The sequence below is a fragment of the Bubalus bubalis genome, chromosome 16, assembly GCF_019923935.1.
Source record: "Bubalus bubalis isolate 160015118507 breed Murrah chromosome 16, NDDB_SH_1, whole genome shotgun sequence".
Taxonomy (NCBI): domain Eukaryota; kingdom Metazoa; phylum Chordata; class Mammalia; order Artiodactyla; family Bovidae; genus Bubalus; species Bubalus bubalis.
The window spans coordinates 20,629,259-20,653,728 of record NC_059172.1 but is presented as its reverse complement, the minus strand read 5'-3'; the positions used below and the strand labels follow the sequence as shown (position 1 = coordinate 20,653,728).

General features: G+C 43.7%; 1 protein-coding gene across 1 annotated transcript in view; it reads left to right on the top strand.

Moving 5' to 3' along the window:
• The window catches only part of KIAA1549L (KIAA1549 like), a 317,368-nt gene that overhangs the window by 244,950 nt on the left and 47,948 nt on the right, over nt 1-24,470 (top strand). The window contains exons 14-15 of the mRNA XM_044929278.2: nt 8,490-8,668; nt 17,020-17,237. Of these exons, the coding sequence (XP_044785213.2) occupies nt 8,490-8,668; nt 17,020-17,237 (397 nt within the window). The remainder of the gene's footprint in view (nt 1-8,489; nt 8,669-17,019; nt 17,238-24,470) is intronic.

Here is a 24,470-nt window from a genome sequence, read left to right as displayed (position 1 = left end):
GGTGTGACGTATGGGGTTTTCCTGGAATAACCACCCCACCTGGGACCACTTGGTGTTCTGCCAAGCCAACACACAGGGGACCGCAGGAATTCCGGCTTGTAAAGGGAGATGTGAACTTCGCAACTTTCTCCTCTTTCCTCCTGAGTGAGATCATCAGAGAGGTGGGCAGAGGGAGTGCAGCAACCCAGAGACAGTGAGCCATGAAGCCATAGGGGCAGGCTATTTTAACCAAATGTGGTGACCACCATGACCTCTAATCAAGAGGCCCTCCTCCTCCTCCTACTCCTGGCACACTCCTCCCCCACCTTCCTTTATATTCTTCCTGGAAATGTGTAAAGTCTGTGTGGGCTCCGGGAGTTGGTGATGGACAGGGAGGCCTGGCATGCTGCGGTCCATGGGGTCACAGAGTTGCACGTGACTGAGCGACTGAACTGAACTGAACTGAAATCAGAGTCCATCCTCCCCCAGCTGCCCCATCACCCACCCCAGTCTTCAAAGGGTCTTAAATAACTCAGTGTGTCTCTCTCAGATCTATTGACTACGCATATGACAACACACACGTATATTTGCTTTTTTGTTGTATTGCTTTGTTTTATTTTGTACAATGAGACCAATGTACATACTGCTCTATGCCCTTTTACTTGCTTAAAAATTTGCAACATACAGACTCTTCTGTCAGTAAGTACTCTCTTACAAGAGGATGCCTTTCCCCCTTCCCTGCATTTAATCTGTACAAGAGGAAGGGGCAGAGCCAGTTTCATACTCCATGACTCCCCACTGGCCCAGTCAGTGGGACACTGAGTTCTCTAAATGTTCCTGCTGACCTTCCTGTTGTTGTTTTCCCCACCCTTCCTGCCTGCCTCCTTATTTCCTTTAGGTCACTTTGATTATTTAAATATCAGGTTCAGAAATAGCCACAGCTAGTGCATGAATAAAATGCAATTACTGTACCAGGTTGAGGTTTTAATGTGTTTGTTTTATTAAAAAGCCATCCTTTATCCAAATTTACAGTGCTTCGTTGCATTTTATTTTTTGCCAAAGGTAAACACAGTGAATTTTCAGACTTGGTCACTTCTCTTTGACCACAGGTTCCTGTTCAGTGAGGCTTCACTTTGAAAGTTTCAAATAGAAATGAAAGGACCAACTCGTTTAATGTAAAATTCAACAGATGCTGAAGCACATTAGAATTCTAGGCTGGACCTTTAGTGGAACCTACAAGTGTCCTTTTTTAACACAGGTTCCACTTTATCACAATACAATATTATAGTTCATCAAAAACATCAATAACATATTTTATTGGATTAGAAGATAAACAGGGAAGGAAGGGAAAGCAAAAAATAACATTGACTGGAATTGTGGAAAACGTATAAGGTGTATTTCCATCACATTGTCAGCTTGCAAAAAGTACTGCTTGTGTGAATATAACCTCTGAGAATAGATTATTCTTTTGGTATGGAATAATCAGATGTTGTTTTATGGCTCAGTGTCCATCCTAGAAGTTAGGGTTACTGATTTTAATTAATAAATGTTGATTTAACAGGCTGTTATTCTAAAATTGTTCTTGGTTTTCACCAGGTTGGTTGCCTCAGTAGCTTCTAACTCTCTACTTTTTTGTGAAAATCAAAACTTTAAAAGGAAAAGCCTGTCTCACATGCAATGTGGCTGAAGGCAGGGGTGGGGTGGGGATAGGGAAACTTGTAGTTCAGTGGCTTCGTTAGTTAACATAGCTGCTGTCATTGTGTTGTTCAGTCACTCAGTCATGTCTGACTCTTTGTGACCACATGGACTGCAGCATGCCAGCCTTCCCTGCCCTTCACCATTTCCTGAAGCTCGCTCAAATTCACGTCCATTGAGTCAGTGGTGCCATCCAACCATCTCGTCCTCTGCGGTCCCCTTCTCCTCCTGCCTTCAATCTTTCCCAGCATCGGGGTCTTTTCTAATGAGTCAGTTCTTCGCATCAGGTGGCCAGAGTACTGGAGCCTCAGCTTCAGCATCAGTCCTTCTAATAAATATTCAGGATTGATTTCCTTTAGGATTGATGGTTTGATCTCCTTGCAGCCCAGGGGACTCTCAGGAGTCTTCTCCAACATCACAGCTCAAAAGCATCAATTCTTCAGCATTTAGCCTTCTTTATGGTCCAGCTCTCACATCCATACATGACTACTGGAAAAACCTTAGCTTTGACTTTACAGATCTTTGTTGGCAAAGTAATGTCTCTGCTTTTTAATTTACTATCTAGGTTTGTTATAGCTTTTCTTCCGAGGAGCAAATATCTTAATTTCATGGCTGCAGTCACCATCTGCAGTGATTTTGGAGCCCAAGAAAATAAAGTCTTTCACTGTTTCCATTGTTTCCCCACCTATTTGCCATGAAGTGGTGGGACTGGATGCCATGATCTTCGTTTTCTGAATGTTGAGTTTTAAGCCAGCTTTTCACTCTCCTCTTTCACTTTCATCAAGAGGCTTTTTAGTTCCTCTTTGCTTTCTGCCATAAGGGTGGTGTCATCTGCATATCTGAGGTTATTGATATTTCTCCCAGCAATCTTGATTCCAGCTTGTGCTTCATCCAGCCTGGCATTTCACATGATGTACTCTGCATAGAAGTTAAATAATCAGGGTAACAATATACAGCCTTGATGTACTCCTTTCCCAATTTGGAACCAGTCCATTGTTCTATGTCTGGTTCTAACTGTTGCTTCTTGACCTACATACAGATTTCTCAGGAGGCAGGTCAGATGGTTTGATATTCCCATCTCTTTCAGAATTTTTCAGTTTTTGTGATCCACACAGTCAAAGGCTTTAGCATAGTCAATGAAGCAGAAGTAGATGTTTTTCTGGAACTCTCTTCCTTTTTTGATGATGCAACAGATGTTGGCAGTTTGATCTCTGGTTCCTCTGCCTTTTCTAAATTCAGCTTGAACATCTGGAAGTTCTCGCTTCACATACTGTTGAAGCTTGGCTTGGAGAATTTTGAGCATTACTTTGCTAGCATGTGAGTGCAATTGTGTGATAGTTTGAACATTCTTTGGCATTGCCCTTCTTTGGGCTTGGCATGAAAACTGACCTTTTCCAGTCCTGTGGCCACTGCTGTTTTCCAAATTTGCTGGTATATTGAGTGCAGCACTTTCACAGCATCATCTTTTAAGATTTGAAATGGCTCAGCTGAAATTCCTTCACCTCCATTAGCTTTGTTCATAGTGATGCTTCCTAAGGCCCACTTAACTTCTCACTCCAAGTTGTCTGGCTCTAGGTGAGTGGTCACACAATCATGGTTATCTGGGTCATGAAGATCTTTTTTGTATTCTTCTGTGTATTCTTGCCACCTCTTCTTAATATCTTCTGCTTCTGTTTGGTCCATACCTACCATAGCTATAGGCAATTTTAGAGTCTATTTCAAGATGATGTTTAAATATAAATGGGAAAGATAGATGTGAGAGCTAGGATTTTGAAAGCAAAACAGTTTGGCATTTTCTCAACTAAATATAGACGCTTAAACTTCCTAGGTGGCTCAGTAGTAAAGAATCTGCCTGCCAGTAAAGGAGATGTAGGAGACACAGGTTCAGTCCTTCCCACAGGAAGATCCCTTGGAGAAGGAAATGGCAACCTACTCCAGTATTCTTGCCTGGAAAATCCCAGAGACAGAGGAGCCTGGCAGACTACAGTCCGTGAGGTCACAAAGAGATAGACATGACTGAGAAACTGAGACACATGCATGCAAACTTTTCAAAGAAAATGAATGTCACCTTAAGAAGAATGTTTTCCATGAAAGAGTTAAAAATGAGGTCAAGGTGAGAACATAATGTATGTATTTATACCTTCAGTTATCTGGAAGAAAGAACCTCCATAAACCCATAAGGGTGTACCTTCCTTTAAGATACCGTGATTTCACAGCCAGGGTTCAGAATTTAATCAGACCTTGCCTCCTAGCTATCATGGGACAGGAGGGAGACAAGAATCAGAGAGCTTGGAGGATGAAGCACTACTTTCTTGGCAGGAGCCCTTGAGGATTTGTTAGAGATATTCACTCAAAAACAGTTTCAGTTTTTATTTTCTTTGCCTTCTCAATGAGACGGAGACTCACTTATTATTTGATAAGCAACCCAAAGGGCAGTGATTCTAGTTGTAGATTATTTGTCTTTGAGCTTTACTAAAGATTCCCCCCACAAAAGAACACGTTTTGTTTAAGGGCATTTTCTGCCTCTGATGGGAAGGTTCTCCTCCTGCCAGTTGAAACAGGAGAAAGTGAAATCTCTTTTCAGCCTTATTTACTGAAGTTCAAACCAGCAATGCAAACAAAACACAAATAGATACGGGGTGGATGCTTGGTGGCAATCACTGATGACATGATGATGTTCTAGGACTTTCTCAGCCTCACCATGGCCCTTTTCTTAGCATTGCCCCATGCTTTTTTCTTAGGGGACAAATTATACTTTAAAAATTCTCATGAACCTGCTGTATTCACATAACACTTTAATGTATTAGTACTCAATGCAGTGCCTTTTAATGTATTTTTCCACACAGTCTTTTTTTTGGAGGGCCGGGGGTGGGGGGGGGGGGTATAGCTATTTTGCTCTTAAAGAAACCTAGAGGAATTATTGTGTGAATCTAAATATGACTTTAAGTGATGATGGAAAAGAGCTGAAGTTTGTAGTTTCCAGGGTATCCTTTTCCTGTCCTATTATAGTTATGCTCCCCCTTTTACCTGACCATGGTGTGGGAAGTAAGAGTATCACAATTTGGAAGCAATAAAAATGTGAAGTACCATCTTTTCAACCTCTGAATGGTTTCATGATAGCAAGACTTTAACTTCTACATGTTTACTGGTTTTGCAGGTACTAACAGCATCTCCTTTGCCAAGTCAGGAAATTTTAGTCCTTCCTTCACTCATTCAGCAAATCCCTATTGAAAGCCAACTGTGTGTAAGCCATTGTTAAAGGCAAAGGCATCAGACTTTAAAAAGATGGACATGAACGGAGCTTATGTTCTAGTAGCAGGGGATGGGAGCAGATTGAATCAATACAGCAATAGTGATAAAGGTGATGCAGAAATAATAGAGGGATGAGGTGAGTTATTTTAGATTGGTGGATAAAGAAAGTCTTTTTTAAGCAGCAACTTGAAAAATAAGAAGGAATTAGGCAGGTAAAGAATCATGGAAAGAGCAGTCTGAGCAGAAGGAATAGTAAATGCAGAATCCTGGAGGTGGAAACAAGCCTGCTGTGTTCAAAAGGCCATTGTGGCTGGAGCAGACTGACTCAGGGGAGAGTTGGGAAATGGGCTCAGCACGGTGGCCAGGGCCACATGGTACAGAACTTTGTAGGTCACAGTAAAGACTCTTGGTTTTATTCTGAGAGAGATGAAGCCTTCAGAGCGTTCTGATCAAAGGAGTGCTGTGATCTGGTTTTCTCCTGAAAACATAATCCATCCTAGCTGCTAGTGGAATGTGTATTTTAGAAGTAGGAGGAGCCGAGTGGAAGCTCAGAGGAGGGGGGTTGTTTAGGAAGTGTATTAGTTACTTATAGCTGTGTAACAAATTACCCCAACACCTAGCCACCAAAAATGACTATCTAAATTTAGTATCTCACATAATGTCTGTGAGGGTGATTTGAGCCCACTCTCAAAGCAGTATTCAAGCAGAGACCTACCCTCTCATACAAAGATAAAATATAGGTAATGAAGCCTTTTATTTTTTGTTTCACAAGCAAGACCAAATCTGTTAAATGATGTGGTCATGAGATAGCGTGTTTGGGTTATTATCACTCAAGTTATGTATTTTCAGAGGAGTAGAATGTAGTCGTGTTTATGACACCCAAAATTATGCTGCATGATTTTAAAGTGCTACCAGATACTCATTAAGCAGAAATTCCAGTTAACCAGGAATTTCTATATGTAGATTGAACAATGACTAATAATACATTCTGTCAGGAGGAGCAAGCATTATCATTACTAATCAGGATGAGATTAAAAGTATTGCTGTAACAAGCCCTGAGTTAGCATACTAACAAAAAGTAAAGACTTTTTGATCAACCTGCTGCCTTACTATGGGAAAGTATGTTGATTTAGTTTGAGGTTCTTAAAAGTATGTTGATTTAGTTTGAGGTTTTTGACATCACTTAGGTGGCTTAGCAGAGAAGGCAATGGCACCCCACTCCAGTACTCTTGCCTGGAAAATCCCATGGACGGAGGAGCCTGGTGGTCTGCAGTCCATGGGGTCGCTAGAGTCAGACACGACTGAGCGACTTCACTTTCACTTTTCACTTTCATGCACTGGAGATGGAAATGGCAACCCACTCCAGTGTTCTTGCCTGGAGAATCCCAGGGACAGGGAAGCCTGGTGGGCTGCCATCTATGGGGTCTCACAGAGTCAGACACGACTGAAGCGACTTAGCAGCAGCAGCAGGCGGCTTAGAGGGTAAAGCATCTGCCTGTGATGCAGGAGACCCAGGTTCGATCCCTGGGTCAGGAAGATCCCCTGGAGAAGGAAATGGCAACCCACTCCAGTACTCTTGCCTGGAAAATCCCATGGATGGAGGAGCCTGGCAGGCTACAGTCCGTGGGGCCGCAAAGAGTCGGACATGACTGAGTGACTTCACTTCACTTCACTTCATAATGTCTGTGGGTCAGGAATTCAGAAATGGCTTAATTGGGTGATTCTGGTTCAGAGTATCTCATGAGGTTGCAGTCAAGATGTTGGGCTGAGCTGTAACCATCAAAAGGCCTGGCCAAACCCATTTACAAGATGGCTCACTGTCATAGTTGCTGGCAGGAGTCTCAGTTTCTTGCCAAATGGACCTCTCCATAGGGCTACTTTAGTGGTCTCATAACATGGCAGCAGACTTCCCCTAGAGTAAGAAGTAATCCAAGAGAGACCAAGGTGGAAGCAACAATGCTTTTTTAATGACCTAGACTTGGAAGCAATACATTGTCATTTCTGCAATTACCTATTTGTTACACAGGTTAGTCCTATGTGACTAGGAGGCGAGAATTACTTGGTGCCATCTTGGAGTGCATCTTGTATACACCAAGACATCTTGGTGCCATCTTGAACTTCATAGCAGTTGTCTAGGAGGGAGATAATGATGGGAAAGCAAGAACTGCCTAGCAAAACTACATTCTAAAATGTTATATGCATCTGGTAATACATCTGAATAAAGATCTTCCTCTGTCATTGGCTCATCGGTGACCTATTTACAAATAAGTCCTCAGCACCCCCAAATATTCCAGTTATAACCCATGGTTAGACTTTTGTAAAAATAGCAATTTACCTGGCTTAATTTAACAAATCTTCTGTGATTATGATAAGTGACAGAATGACACAAACTATGTGTTTCTCAATAATTTAAATGACATCCCAATCTCATGAGACAGGAGGAAAGATGAATACATTTCTATTACATTCATATTTTATATAACACCTATTTTGCTCCTAAGTTGCTTACTGGGTTGGTTGTTTGAACAGGCTTCATTTATCTCTTGCCGAGCCATGCTTAGTAAATGGTCATTCATATAGCTATTTAATGGGAACGTGCTTTAAGTAAATCAGCAAGGTACCACTGGCCCTGGAACATTCTCCATCAGCCTATCTATGGACACACAAGAGAGATGGCTGTCGTTCAGCAATTGCAGCAGAACCGTCTGTCAGAGGGGAGCGTTAGTTTAACAGAGTGTAGGTGCAAATCGCTCTAGGTAATTAGGGGAGTTGTCTGTAGGTTTAAGGGCTTCCCTTGTGGCTCAGCTGGTAAATAATCTGCCTGCAATGCAGGAGACCTGGGTTCAGTCTCTGGGTTGGGAAGATCCCGTGGAGAAGGGAAAGGCTACCCACTCCAGTATTCTGGTCTAGAGAATTCCATGGACCGTATAGTCCATGGGGTTGCAGAGTCGGACACGACTGAGTGACTTTCACTGTAGCTTTAAATTCATTTCTCGGTGGTTATTTCTTAGCTCTTTTTCATTTTACACAAATGAAAGAAACTAAAACCTTAGTCACTGGAGAAACAATATTTAGGGGAAAAAAAGAAGTTTCAGCAGCAATTACTGTGGCTGGTTGACCAGGGAAGACTCAACCTTTATGCAATGCGAAAATGGGTGGCTTTGGTGGCAGAGACTAACTGAGTGCTGTTATTGTCTTGATTATCATATTTTAAGAATAGCTACCAAGTTTGGCCAAATGGCACTTTCCCCATCTCCGTCTCAAATATAGAGAACAAATTAAAGTTGTTTTTTTTTTTTTCCCCCAAATGTGTTCTGTCACAGTTTTGAAGGAATGGTTTTGCCGTTTAAATTCAAACCAGTGGCGGGGTGAAGAGTATAAATAGTAAATTTTAAGAGAAAGCCACCAGCAGCAGTGAGCCATTGGCACCGAACCAGACGCTGTTGTTCCTGAGGTCATTTTGAGTAAAATGATGTCCTTACGCTGTGAGCCTGACATACATTCCCCCACGATGGCACAGCTCCCCTACAACAGAAAATCAATGTGTTTATGTTATGCTTTAGTGCCGGCGAGTGATGAAGAGGAAGGAGCGGTCCTTTTTGACAACTCTGGCAAGGCGGCTGTGGATCCCTTTGACACGTCTTCTGGGTCTGTGCAACTCATCGGAATAAAACCCACAGCCCTCCCCGTGGTGCACCCCACCTCGGACAGGAGCCAGGAGCCGGCTGTCCTCAACGGTGAGGTGAGCACCCCAGGACAGAGCGGGAGGGAGTGGGTGCAGCCAGGCCTCTGTGAACGTGGACCAAGGAGGAGCCCCTGAGGGCCCCGAGTGCAGGTGTACGGATGGGGTTCTGGGGGTCATTTTTACCTCCGCATTTGCAGGCCTCAGTGGAACGAATCAGTACACCGGTCACCCCAAACCAGTTTGTTGAGTGATGTTTTTGGAGCATTTTCCACCTTCATCAGAGAGTCCATGAAATGAAGTGAAATGAAAGTCGCTCAGTCGTGTCCAACTCTTTGTGACCCCATGAACTATACAGTCCATGGAGTTCTCCAGGCCAGAAAGCCCATACGGGACTTTTTAAAAAACTGTCATTATGAAGAGAAACAGCCAAAATTCTGCTTCCCTAATCCCTCACTCACACAGCCTGCTTCCTTTCTTGATAACACCACTAAAGTGGTCAGGATGGGATATCTGTGGCAGTGGGGATGGAGAGAGCTGGAATTGATAGGGGACCAGAGGAGATATGGACAGGCAATGTGGCCCACTACATAGGCTTTGAAATGACTTTTATTTCTTTGAGCAAGCTTGAAGCAACCCTTTGTGTGCTTCCAGGAATAGCGTGATGTTAGTCAATTTTCCTAAGTCTTAAAAAGATTAGTACTGTACATCAGAGATTTCACCAAAGAAAAACAGATGGATGGATGGATGGATGGGTGGATAGAGACAGATAGATGATAGATAGAGGCAGTTTAGGGGAGAACAAGAGAGTAAATTGGGTAAAAATTAGCTGCCATTTCTCCATCTTCTGCAGCAGAATGGTCAGTGGGCTGAAGATGTTTATGATCCCTTAAGGCCATGCTTATGGAACCTCCTCGTGAATACCTCATACATGCATGCACACACACATAATTTCATTGTTATTCTCTGTTGTCATTCATCAGTTTGGTTATTCACTATGTTTGTTTATACCCGGCTGGCTATGGTTACCTGCACTGGGTGGGAGATTTCCTAAGCTTTAAAGGCTCTTTCCCACCACACCTTAAGGAACACACCACGACCCCATACAGCTGGGTACTGTAAACACCCTTCATCGGCTTGTCCACATCCCCCATCCAGGCCACGTGAAAAAGCCTGTTACAGACCTGATCCAGCAGCTCCTTCTGTTTTCTCAACAGAAAGACTGAACTGCCTAGAGGGATGATGAGTTGATGTTCATCAATTTTTAAAAAGAACTTAACTGGGAATTTCCTGGAGATCCAGTGGTTAAGACTTGACACTTTCACTTATGTGGGCCTGGGTTTGATCCCTAGTTGGGAAACTAAGCTCCCACAAGCCGCACAGGGTAGCCAAAAATAAAAATAAATAAATAAATAATTAAAAATAAAAAGAACTTAACTGGTTGTGGACTCATAGAGCACTTGTATCCCAACCTTATCTTTTTTTTTTTTAGACAAAGAAATGGAAGTCAGAGGGTTCAGGTGGCTTACTCAGAGTCACACTGCAGGTTAATGTGACAGCATGATGGTCAGGTGCCCTGGCTCCCTGTCCAGCACTCCTTCCCTCTCTGTGGCTTACTGTGGCCCATTAATAAAAAAGAGCACTTTGCTTGAAAGAGTATGGACTCTCCAGCCACACTGCAAGAATGTGAGTCCTGGCTTTTCTACTTAATATCTGCGTGACCTTCAGTTCAGTTCAGTTCAGTTCAGTCTCTCAGTCGTGTCCGACTCTTTGCAACACCATGAACCACAGCACACCAGGCCTCCCTGTCCATCATCAACAGCTTAAATTCTCTGTGCCTCAGTATCTCTATCTGTACAATGGGACTGTTGTGAGGATCAAATGAGTTAATATGCATAAAGCATATAGAATATTGTCTGACATACAACAAATATATTATTATTATATCATCATCATTAGCTTTCAGGTGGTGCTAGTGGTAAAGAACCCACCTGCCAACGCAGAAGATATAGGAGACACAGGTTTGATCCCTGGGTCAGGAAGATCCCTTGGAGTAGGAAATGGAAACCCACTCCAGTATTCTTACCTGGAGAATCCTATGGACAGAGGAGCCTAGAGGGCTACAGTCCATAGGGTCACAGAATCATGCACAACTGAGTGACTGAGCATCAGTTCAGTTCAGTTCAGTTGCTCAGTCGTGTCTGACTCTTTGCGACCCCATGAATTGCAGCACGCCAGGCCTCCCTGTCCATCACCATCTCCCAGAGTTCACTCAAACTCACGTCCATCGAGTCGGTGATGCCATCCAGCCATCTCATCCTCTGTCGTCTCCTTTTCCTCTTGCCCCCAACCTCTCCCAGCATCAGAGTCTTTTCCAATGAGTCAACTCTTTGCATGAGGTGGCCAAAGTACTGGAGTTTCAGCTTTAGCATCATTCCTTCCAAAGAATACCCAGGGCTGACCTCCTTCAGAATGGACTGGTTGGATCTCCTTGCAGTCCAAGGGACTCTCAAGAGTCTTCTCCAACACCACAGTTCAAAAGCATCAATTCTTTGGTGCTCAGCTTTCTTCACAGTCCAACTCTCGCATCCATACATGACCACTGGAAAAACCATAGCCTTGACTAGATGGACCTTTGTTGCCAAAGTAATGTCTCTGCTTTTGAATATGCTATCTAGGTTGGTCATAACTTTTCTTCCAAGGAGTAAGTGTCTTTTAGTTTCATGAGTGCAGTCACCATCTGCAGTGATTTTGGAGCCCCCAAAAATAAAGTCTGACACTGTTTCGACTGTTTCCCCATCTATTTCCCATGAAGTGATGGGACCAGATGCCATGATCTTCATTTTCTGAATGTTGAGCTTTAAGCCAACTTTTTCACTCTCCTCTTTCACTCTCATCAAGAGGCTTTTTAGTTCCTCTTCACTTTCTGCCATAAGGGTGGTGTCATCTGCATATCTGAGGTGATTGATATTTCTCCCAGCAATCTTGACTCCAGCTTGTGCTTCTTCCAGCCCAGCGTTTCTCATGATGTACTCTGCATAGAAGTTAAATAAGCAGGGTGACAATATACAGGCTTGATGTACTCCTTTTCCTATTTGGAACCAGTCTGTTGTTCCATGTCCAGTTCTAACTGTTGCTTCCTGACCTGCATATAGGTTTCTCAAGAGGCAGGTCAGGTGGTCTGTTATTCCCATCTCTTTCAGAATTTTCCACGGTTTATTGTGATCCACACAGTCAAAGGCTTTGGCATAGTCAATAAAGCAGAAATAGATGTGCTTTATATAGTGACTGAGCATACTTCATTATTAGTCAGCTAACCATCCAGGATTCATTGATCAAGTACTTAATGCCCTTAGGCCCTACAATTTGGGAATCTATATATCTTCTCAAAGCCAATCACAGCCACTGAATCTTTCCCTGGGCCCAGTTCTGCCACTGGATACTCAAGCCCCAGATTAGAGGCCTCTGAGGTTATCACTGATGCACTGATAACTATTCTTCATTAAGACCCTCTACCCAATATGGACCCAGGTGACGGCCGCCATGCCTGGATCTTTTCATCCCAGCTTAGCGATGGGGACAGATTCCAGATGTCGGCTAAATCTAACTTACCACTCTCTTTTTCAGCCAGACCCATCACACTGTCACGGGAGAACAGAGTAGCATTCTCCCTGTCCAGAACTGTATACATGTCACATTTTGGTAGTTGAAGGAATAGACCCTGCTGGCATCTGGATTGAAAAAGAGCCCTGAACTGTTCTCTGTGATTTGCTGCCTTGTGACATTCTAGGCAGATTATTTTATCATATTCCTCCTTCTCTTACAGGCAGCTTGTTTAAGTGAAGAAAACACAGCCTCAAAGCCATATATTTTCTTTGTATGAATTGTAGGTAATTCTTTTAAAGATTATTTTAAAGTAAACAGAATAACAGCATACAAAATTCAGAAAATAAGAAAGACCACTTAATTTCACTACCCTAACATATCCTCTGTTTTTATGTTTTCCACCTTCTCTTCAAGCGTTTGCTCAAACTCATGTGTATTTTAAAATCTTATCACATTCAGACCACCTTATATCTTATATCTTAAGCATTGGCTGTAATGCTGTTATCGTTCTGACAATCGTTGTGAATGTCTTGATTAAGTAAGTGCACCATTGTTTGGGAAACTACTCTCCCATTGTTCAAACCAGGTATTTTTTGATTTTAGTTTTCGTGCATGACTTATAGAAACTTTTTATTTTGAGAATAACTTTAGATTTACAAAAGAGTTGCCATAATAGTACAGAGAATTCCTTTATCCAGCTAGTTGTTTACCTGCTACCCCTAATATGAACACCTTGTGTAACCATAAAAGATGATCCAGCCCAGGAACATAATATTGGTGCAGTACTGTTGAATAATGTGCAGACCTCATTTGAAATTCACCGGTTTCCTTCTCATGTCCATTCTGTGTTCTGTAATCCAATCCAGGATCCCATGTGGGATTTAATTGTCTCTTGAGCTTCCTCCCAAACAAGTTTGGGGTAGTTCAAATTTGGGAGAGTTCCTCCATCCTTTGTGACCATTTTGTTCTTCATGACTATTATTCTTTTGAAGTGTACTGGCCAGTTGCTGTGTAGAATGTCCCTCAGTTTGGATTTGTCTGGTGTTTTCTTATGATTGGATTGAGGCTTTGAATTTTTCACATATCCATGGAAATGATGTGCCCCTTAGTGGCCACAGAATCAAGAAGTACCTGATACTGATATATCTAATTACTGACGATGTTAACTTTCATCTCTGACTTTGAAATTCTCTTGGAATGTCATCTTAGGAGAGATTCCAGAAAGGGATTCCTGGCTCAGAGGATGTCATGCTAGCTTCTTCTCTTTGCTGGTTTTCTCAGTGGCAAGTGGAATGAGGCAACAATTAAACACTTGTGAGATGCTGCCAGCCTAAAGATACCATCAGGACCCAGGTTGGGGAGATCTTTGCAAGAGTTAGAAAAAATATATCCCTCAGTTTGTTTCTTCAAACCTTGTAAAAGTAAAGCATCTACATAACATGTGGCCTCATGTTGGTGAACTCCTGGCTTTGTACATCAGTTGACACATATCTTACCCCTGGATGAGTACGTTGCTAGAATCACTGAGCAGTACAAAGTGTCAGGACTGGAGTCTCTGCTTGCACACTGAACCATGTCCTGGGCATTTGAGAGTTTATCCTAGAGGATGGGATATATATAGGTGCTCAGCCTCCTGGCTTCTGAGCTAGCTGCATGGACGGGTTTTCATAAAGCACCACACTCTCACCACTACTTGACCAAACACAGCTATTTCTGTATCTAACCCTCAAAGCCCCTGGGTGTTGGTTTGTATTGTCACGGCTGCTTCTTGCAGCTGGATTGCCCCTTCCTCTTTCGTTCTTGAAACAAAAGCCAGAAAAAACAACCAGAGCAACTCCCATGGGCAAAGAAGGAACAGGGACATTCGAAGACAGCAGTGTAGACGTGGCCTGTCCGCCTTCCTTTCTTCGTCCCGCCCCTCCCCTGAACCCCTGGCCCCCAAAGTGCCGCACCCATGCTGTTCAGCCCAAAGCCCCCTCCACTGCCCCACTCCACCCAAGCCTACTCACTTTAGTGCTCTGTGCTCCCAAAGCTACTCATTTCCCCTCCCCTTGTCTCCGTCAGACTCTGTTTCCCTTAGTCTTTGATGAAAATGAACCCTGCACAACCCACATTAATGGTAATAAGATTTATTTTTTTTCAATATACAAAAGATACAATTAAATTATTTTTACATTCTGTTCTTCATACAAAAATCTTCAAGATGAATGGAGAGAGTAGTGTGGAAACATATTCATTCCCATATGTAAAATAGATAGCCTGTTTTAGAGTTGGTCTCAGTGCCTGGCCATATTGCAAGCATGCGGTGCGTGTGAACTCCTGCAATCCTCACAACAGCTCTACGAGGGCAGTAGTATTATCTCCCTCTTATACCGAAAGAATCTGAGGCACAGAGAAGTTAAGTAATGTGCCCAGGGTCACCCAGCTAGGGAAAGACAGAGCTGAGATTTAAACCCAGGCAGTTGGTCTGGTTCCAGAACCTATACCCTTAGCCCCAGCTTTATGCCACACCATCATTAAAATGTAAATGACTGAAAGCAACAGAATTATCCTCCCAAGAGTGTTTGCATATAAACCCAGTGAACTCTGGTAAATGTTTCATGAAGGGTTGGGAATGAGTGAGAGAGAGAGACTGACTTTAAAAGGAGATTCTTCCCCTGTGTCTCTGGCAAACTTACTTAAGTTTGGCTCAAGAGGGGACCCTGCTCCTGTGCTTCCCTATGGCAGCGGGGGGACCTGGAGGACAGAGGGGAGCAAGCAGTTCCCTCTGCAGAAGATAGTACTACCAGCCTTAGTTTTTGGAGTCCTGATGTCCTAGCAGATTTTAAGTTCATTATCCAAACAGAAGAGACTTAAGAAGAAAAAGAGCTTAGTCTAAAGTATTGTCAGCAGCATGGACAGTGAGTCAGGGATTCATGGGTCCGATGGCTGGAAGCCCAGAATTCCAGGCTTTGGACCCTGCTACCGGGGGGACTTTCAGGTCCAGGAGGGACACAAATGGAGGTGAGACAGCTGTACCCCCCCACCCCCTCTTCCTCCCTTGGCATAGGCTGCAGCAGTAAGGAATCTCCTCTGCCGTGTCCCCAGGGCCTCCAGGCGGTTCCTCCTGTCCTCCCTGGCCTTGCCACCTCTGTACTTCACATGTGCCTTCAGAAGCTCAGCAGACCCTGACCTGGGGATCTGACCTCAAGTTTCTGAGACCACTGGACCTTAAGTCTTCTCTCACCCCCTAATCCTTTCTTCAAACACACTGTTTTGTAGGAGTCCAACACAGCAGACAGGAGTGTGGGCGGCTGCTCTGTTGATTGGGAACGAGGACCAGCAGCTCAGCCCCATCTTCTTGCTGCCCCTGTACTTCCCTGACTCCTGAGGACCCTCCTGGAGCCCTCGGGCAACAGTTCTTAGCCCAGGTCCCTAGACTTGCTAAAGCAATATGAAAATAGCTGTGTATTGGCTTTTGGAGGGCAAGACTCCTAACTCTCAGATTTTCTACTGATCTTCCAAAAATCCATGGAATATAATTTGAAGACCACTGTTCAGTGCCAGAGGTTTCTCACCCAGGTTCAGGACCAGAGTCAGCTCTGGGACTTTTGCAAACTACAGATGCCCAAGCCTCACTCTTGAAGATTCTGATTCAGCAGGTCTGGGCCTCTGGATTTTTGCCAGCTCTGCATGCAGCTCCAATGCTCTGCCGATTGACCATTGCCTTGAGCATCTTCCAAATGGAAAGCCCCAACTCTGGCAAGCCCACACCAACCCCAGCCCCCAGCCACTCCCTGGGCAGAATCTACAGTCCAGGGGCTTAGACCTTGGACCCTCTGTGCTTCTTTGTCTTCTCATCCTGAGGGGCAGGGTATTTAGCAGCTGAATGTGCAGACTCTGACACAGACTGTCCGAGGTCAAACCCTGACCCCACCTCTGATTATGGGTTGTCATGAAGGTTAAGAAGACATCATACACGTAAGTCACCACAGTGATGGCACCACACAGAATCTGTAAGAGGAGGTCTTAGTTCACTAGGGGTCCCAACTCTTCACTTTACTAACTTAGCTTTTTTGACTCTTAGTTTCCTCATCTGCCAGGTGGACGTCATCCCCACATTTACCAGCCTTTCCATGATTGTCCCTTGAAATCTTAGCTCTGAAAACGTTCTCTATACATGATTATACAGATGTAATCAAGTCTGACTGCAAACAGCTCCAATGGTTCTCCACATTGTTCAGTATCAGGCAGGTTTCATCCAACTCTCTTTGTGGACATAACATCTTCATATCATTTGTTAATTTATTTAGCACAATCATCTGTTTGTATTTTTGACAGGTGAGCAGGAACCAGTTGGCAATAATGGCCATGCAAGGCTTCAAAATTACCTAGCAGTAAAGAATGCGCCTGCAGTGCAGGAGATGGGGAGACATGGGTTCGATCCCTGGGTTGGAAGATCCCCTGGAGGAAGAAATGGTAACCCACTCCAGTAATCTTTCCCAGAAAATTCCATGGACAGAGGAGCCTGGTGGGCTGCAGTCTATGGGGTTGCAAAAGAGCAGACATGATTGAACAGCTAAACAACAACAACAAAGCTATAGACTGACAAAAATAAGCTTTCAAGTGCAGGTTGATAGAGCAGGGAGACCTTGCAAGCAGAATGTCTACTCCCCTTTCCCACCCCATTCATCCCAACTCTAGCCCTTCAAGAGCTGGTGGTCTTATCCAGCTGGACATCAGCTAAATGGCCATAGACTTTATTCACGTGACAGTCGTTGTCACCTGCATGTCACCACGCATGATGAGACTGTTTCTCTCCCCAGGTGAACAAAGCCCTGAAGCAGAAGTCAGACATCGAGCACTATCGGAACAAGCTGCGCCTCAAAGCCAAGAGGAAGGGTTACTACGACTTCCCCCCGGTGGAGGCTAGCAAGGCTCAGACGGAAAGGAAAAAGATGTATGAAAAAGCACCAAAGGAAATTGAGCACGTCTTGGATCCAGACCCAGAACTGTGTGCCCCATTCACCGAAGCTAAAAACAGGTGCAGTTCCTAAGGGATTCTCCGGGGGTCGCTGTACCATTAGTGGGATGAAGGCAGGGGGTGCCTTGGGCAGTACCGTCCAGGTCTCTGGTTCTATTTGTCACCTGAGGAATGTCATCTTTGCAGGCTGCTGGTCTGGGCCGCACTGGTCTGTACAAGCAGGAGTTCCACAGTGAGTCTGGAAGAGAATAAAATTAAAACCACTGAAAAACAACACTTATGCAAACAACCATAATTTTCCCTTAGCTTTTAATGATGTTTTCAAACCTGTAGCTGTTTCAGAGCTGGGTTTGCATGTAATTATCACCCAGTTGCGTGTATCACTGGTTACGCAACTTCCAGATCAAGGGACAGTGTATTCATCAATGATTTTAGTGTCTCTTGCATAATAAAAACAGAATCCATGCCTCACCTTTTTATTCAGCTTCAATCAATATTTACTGCACAGCTACTCTGATCTCCATGCTGGGTTCCTGTCTTTAATTCATAGACTTGTCCATTTGACCTTTATTGTCTCCTGCTCTGTACTGGGCACCAGGCATGATCCTGAATACCGTCAAGGTCATGTGTTCGTTCATTCAATATTTTATGGTGGGCCGAACAGCCCAGTCTCTGCTTTTATGGAACTTAAGGCCTAATGGGAGAGAAAGACGAACCCAAGAGTTTCTTGCTCACAAGTGCGATGGGTGTTTGAAATGTGCAGCCTAAAAGGCAGGCCTGCCCTAGCAAGGGAGGGGTAGGCCTGGTGGCTGAAATTAGCAACCTTCTAAACTTTGCTCCTTACTCAGCAGGGAGTGGCTTCACCTACTAGAAAAAGGGGTGTGTGTGTGTTAGTCACTCAGTCAGGTCTGATTCTATGACTGTAGCCTGCCAAGCTCCTCTGTCCATGGAATTCTCCAGGCAAGAACACTGGAGTGGGTTGCCATTCCCTTTTCCAGGGGGATCTTCTGACCCAGAGATTCAACCCCGATCTCCTATATTGCAGGCAGTTTTTTTACCATCTGAGGGAAAAGAGGTAAATGTCAGCAAAGCTCAATAGGCTCACTTCTCTTTTTTGCCTTCCCGTCTGAGGCACTTCCCCTAGAAGCATTTTCATGACTTGAGACCAACTCTTCCAAATACGTGTTCTCCTTGGCAGCTGCCCCTTGACTCAGAGCTGCCAGTGCTCTAACCCAAACCATAGGCTTCACAGATACAGCCTCTAGAGAGGTCCCTGGGGAGGACAGGATGGTTCCTGGACTGAGTGGGTATTTATTAAAAGCCAAAATGACTATGTGATGGGCTTAGGTGGAAGCCACATAGTCAAGCTGGGAGTGGGGACTAAATTTTATGAATGGAATCTGCATGATTTATGTTTAATAATGAAAAGAGGGAATTCTAAGCCAGTGCTTCATTTTCCAGGTTTCTTATTAGGCTTGGTGGGGATGACAAGCTGTTGGTGTTGAATCACACTGTGATGGGATCACGGTGCACGTACCCCTGTGTTGATAACCATAGGAAAAAAGGGAAGGACATCTGTGGATTTTATTGGAGACTGGGGGCGTCTTTGGCTTTTACTTCACACTTTGGGACTTTTTACTTCAGGGGTCTTTTATAGACTGGAGTGGGGATTTATTTTTTCCTGGGTTTCCTGCTGACATTTGGAAAATGAATCAAAAATCATGTACAAGTATGTGAAACTTAGTTTGGAAATTATTTGCGAGTTAAATACAATTTTCACTGAAGACATTTTATAAGGAGAATGAACAAAACATTTTTCTGGAGAGGTGCATCTCCACTGCCTCACAAAAGGTCAGGCCAGTTTCCTAAGGCCTTTTGCTAGCCTTCTGATGCTGGGAGTATACAGGCAATTCTTAGTAAATGTCTGTTGAAGAAAGGATTTAATTTAAAAAATGTGATCAGTTATGGGAAAATTAGAGATAACCACAAATCAGGTGGGGTGGGGGTAGAAAGGGAGATGAGATCAGCAAGAGATGGGGACGAGAAGAGAAAGATTAATGTCGAAAAAGAGACTTAGTAAGCCCTCGGACACTATTTTTCTTTTTAAAAGATATTTATTTGGTTACACTGGGTCTTAGTTGCTGCATGAGGGATCTTTAGTTGCCACATACAAACGCTTAGTTGCACATGTGGGATCTAGTTCCCTGACCAGGAATCGAACCCAGGGCCCCTGCATTGGGAGCACAGAGTCATAGCCACTGGAACACCAGGGAAGTCCCTCAAGCACTATTCTTGTCACACTCTGCTGTTGACTCCAGGCACTGTCCACTGCTGCCCGTTGTATGTCACCTGTTATCACAGGTGAGACATACCTGTTAGTTACCTTTCACAGTTCAGCTCTCTAGAGGTTCTGCTCTCAGTGACCAGCCCCTGTAAGGCACGAGTAAGGAACCCATTCTCTAGGCCAGAGATAGCGTCAATAACCAGAATCTTACCCTGAGACCTAAATAAATCAAATCAAAATTTAGATTCCAAATGCTGACTCATCCTGATCCCCTTTCAAAGAGTTTTCACAGCTTTTTTTAAGTCAGAGCACACCCCCATTTTTATGTTATAAACTTTTCATGTCTTCAGAGATACAAAGTACATAATATAACTGAGGCAGGTGCTATCAGAGGCCCCCTATATGTCCCCTCGACCCCCCTACAGGCCAGCAGCATCCTTCTTACTGCAAACATCTATGACTCTGATATGAGCTCCCCAAGCAGAAGTGTCGGGTAGTTAACGTGCTCTGGAGCAGCCGCAGTCCGTGACAGACGCGGGCTGATAGATAAACACCCCTGGCAAGAGAACTCTACACTGTTGTAAGAACCACATTTTCTGCTTTCTGTATTTGATGATTTGACATCTGGGGTCTAGCCCCTGGAGAAACTGCCCCTCCCCGGGCTGGGTTGCCAGTTCCTGGGACAGTAATTCTCATGTGCAAATGTACCTGTCACACACAAACCAAACAAGTGGGAACTCAGACCCCAGCTGCCTCCTGCACACAGGGGCTCTGCACTCTGGCCTAATCTCCTGTGCAAATCACCCCTTTCCAGTTCTTTCCCATGAAAGCCACAATAACGGCTCCTGCCCACATTCTCCCTGCACTCCCCCTGCTTTGTGACTGACCCTGGTGCTTCCCCTGTGGCCCTCTATAGTGCGGTGTGCCCCTTCCTCTCGGGATCTGTGAGTATACAAGCCGTCTCTTCAATGGCAGTCATCCCCCGATCTGTTGGGTTTACCATACCTGAATAACAATGAAGCCTACATTTAAAAATAATGATCTCCCACACTTCTCCAGTAAGTTTGAGCCCCAGATACCCAAGACATTAATCTGCTCTAGACCACGTTCTTTATTGGCCCCTTCCCTTCCATCTCTCATTTTCCCACTTCTGAACTTGTGCTTCCTGGAACCCTCTCCCAAATAAACCACTTTTACTCAGATCATCACAGAGCTTACTTCTGGGGGGACCCAAGCTAAGGCAATAACCTGTAAAGACAGAGTTGCTCTGGTAGAAGCAGGACCTCCTCCCCCTCCTCTTCCCCTTCCCCTCCTCTTCCTCCTCCTCCTTCTAGTCCATCTTTATGGAACCCTAGGGCTCCACAGAACACAGTGTTCAGGAACTACTTTCTTAAACTATAGCAGTTGATCCCAACCTCCTAAAAAATTCAAATGAAATCTACCGTCCTCCTCCCAGCAATATTTTCAGAGGTTAAAAAACTTACACCTCAATTTTGCAAGTTAAAAAAATTTTTTTTAATTTAAATGTATTCATTTTAATTAGAGGCTAATTACTTTACAATATTGTATTGGTTTTGCCATACATCAACATGAATCCACCACGGGTGTACACGTGTTCCCAATCCCGAACCCCTCTCCCACCTCCCTCCCCATATCATCCCTCTGGGTCATCCCAGTGCACCAGCCCCAACCTTCCTGTATCCTGCATTGAACATGGACTGGCGATTCGTTTCTTATCTGATATTATACATGTTTCAATGCCATTCTCCCAAATCATACCCCACTCCCTCTCCCACAGAGTCCAAAAGACTGTTCTATACATCTGTGTCTCTTTTGCTGTCTCGCATACAGGGTTATCGTTACCATCTTTCTAAATTCCATATATATGTGTTAGTATATTGTATTGGTGTTTTTCTTTCTGGCTTACTTCACTCTGAATAATAGGCTCCAGTTTCATCCACCCCATTAGAACTGATTCAAATGTATTCTTTTTAACAGCTGAGTAGTACTCCATTGTGTATATGTACCACAGCTTTCTTATCCATTCATCTGCTGATGGACATCTAGGTTGCTTCCATGTCCTGGCTATTATAAACAGTGCTGCGATGAACATTGGGGTACACGTATCTCTTTCAATTCTGGTTTCCTCGGCATGTATGCCCAGCAGTGGGATTGCTGGGTCGTATGGCAGTTCTATTTCCAGTTTTTTAAGGAATCTCCACACTGTTCTCCATAGTGGCTGTACTAGTTTGCATTCCCACCAACAGTGTAAGAGGGTTCCCTTTTCTCCACACCCTCTCCAGCATTTATTGCTTGTAGACTTTTGGATCGCAGCCATTCTGACTGGCGTGAAATGGTACCTCATAGTGGTTTTGATTTGCATTTCTCTGATAATGAGTGATGGTGAGCATCTTTTCATGTGTTTGTTAGCCATCTGTATGTCTTCTTTGGAGAAATGTCTATTTAGTTCTTTGGCCCATTTTTGATTGGGTCATTTATTTTTCTGGAATTGAGCTGCAGGAGCTGCTTGTATATTTTTGAGATTAGTTGTTTGTCCATTGCTTCATTTGCTATTATTTTCTCCCATTATGAAGGCTGTCTTTTCACCTTGCTTATAGTTTCTTTTGTTGTGCAGAAGCTTTTAATTTTAATTAGATCCCATTTGTTTATTTTTGCTTTTATTTCCAATAATCTGGGAGGTGGGTCATAGAGGATCCTGCTGTGATGTATGTTGGAGAGTGTTTTTAACTTTTAAAGGATATAGGAAAATACCAATAGGAAATGATGTACCTAATGAAACTCTATTTGATTAAAATAAGTATTTCTCTACCCAAAAGCCCAGTTTATTTCAAAGTAGTTGCAGGCACACATTGGTAGCCTGATTAATTGAGATTCATGTTAAACAGCAGCCTTTAAGCTGTATATAATGGAACGGTGTCTTTGATGGAAAAGGAGACTGGAGGGTATGCCAGTGTCTAAGGGCGCACCCACGTTCAAGGTTCCCGAAAGGGCTTATACAATCTCACTATTGTATTTCTAATACTTCCAAAATAACCTACTTAAATGTCAATTGCTAATCCTAGTATTTACTCCTCCACCACCATTATTAGTAAATCTTTTCTAAATGGGTTAATTGGCAATCTCAGGACAGTTATGGAGTCTGCTTTTTCAAAGAATGATTTGTAATTGGGTCAAGGGAAAGAATTCTTTGGGGTCTTCCTTAAAGTATGAGTCACTCAGAACAGATTCTGTTTCACAAGATTGTGCTCCTTTCCTAGAGGACGCCTCTATTTGCAGATAACTAAAGGGCACAGTTTATAACATTAGGTGGTAAGCTCCTGTATTAGTCAGGATTCTTTTGGTTGCAAATAATGGAAAACCAACACAAATTGGCTCAATAAAAGGGAAATTTTACCACTGAACAGGCCAAGACTTCAAGCTTGGCTAGATCCAAGAGGTCATACAATGACTTCCATGTTTATCTTCTTTCTTCACTTTTTGCTGGCTCCTTTTCAGCAGGCTCTTACCTCATAGTGGCAAACTGGCTCCCAGCAACTCTAGGCTTATATCCTATCTTCTTAGAAACCTCAATGCCGAGAGAATGCCTCTTTCCTGATTGTTGTAGCAAAAGCCTTGAGACTTAGTCGCATTTGACCAACTCATGTGCCCGCTCTGACCAGTTCTTATGGCCATGGGGTTGTGATGCTATGATTGTCCAGCCTGTGTCACATGCCTGTCCCTGGAGAAAAGCTGGCCATCATAATGCCCTTACCTAAAGAGGCTGGTCCTGGTGCCAGATGAGCAAAGACCACAGAGGCTCTCTAAACAGGTGTAAGCTCCTCTTGGTGAAGGAGTCAGTCTAATAGTGCATGTTTTATTCCCTAGATTAATTGCAAGGGTAGGGTCTCGCCCTTGGGGTTCTGATGTCTGTTCTAGACTAGCAGTGTGTGAATGTCATGCTCTGACTAACTGGGTATGGGGTCATGAAAGGTGTCTTTACCTCCCAGGTTTCTTCCATAGTCACTGACAATAACACAACCTCTGTACCTTGAACCCACGAATGGACAGAATCTTAGAACCAAGACACAAAATAGGGGAGTTCTCTGAAGGTATATGCTCTGAAATGCAAATAATTTATAGAGAAAAACTTACTGTTGGATGAGAGGGAAGTAGCCAGTGATTTTATCCTACTTCTGTGGGATAAACCCTGCAAGATCATATGGGATAAACCCTGCAAAATCATGTGGGATAAACCCTGCAAATTTTGCAGAATAAAACCCTGCAAAAAAGTCATTACTCCTGAGTTGCCTCCTGTGCAAAAAGAAAAGCACAGCCACAGCCCTCGCTGTTACTGGTTCTTTCCCCCATCTAAAAAAGATTCCTCTAAGGACAAGTAGAAACAAAACAGTGATGACAAAAGTATGCATTTCCTGGAGTGAGCTGGCTGGAGCCTCTGAACGTGTGAACCTCAGTCCCTGGTCAGGGCGCTGGAAAACGCCTGCATGTAAAACTAAAGGAATAAATAAACAAGCCAACAAACACACTCATCATGGGCAAATGATGGCACTGGCACTGATTGAAGCCTGGATTGTTCCAGAACTTTTCCACTGAGCAGGAGGAGTAAGGGCATGCGGAAAAGACTCTTAGCTACAAGGGGTTTGGGTATCCCTGTGTGTGTGTTTTTTAATTTATTTATTTTTTAATTGAAGGATAATTGCTTTACAGAATTTTGTTGTTTTCTGCCAAATATCAGCATGAATTAGCCATAGGTATACGTATGTCCCCTCTCTCTTGAACCTCCCTCCCATCTCCCTCCCTGTGCTTTGCAGCCATAATTCTCAACCACTTTGCCACCCTAACAGCTATGAGGGGCTGCACACTCCTGGCAGTTACTGGGGCTCACTTGACTAGTAATTTTCTAGAAGGAGGCACCCCTTTTAGAAGAAGGCGTGATTTTAAAAAGATGTCCGAAACTGATCAGTCCTAATGAGGCTAGATGATAACTGTAA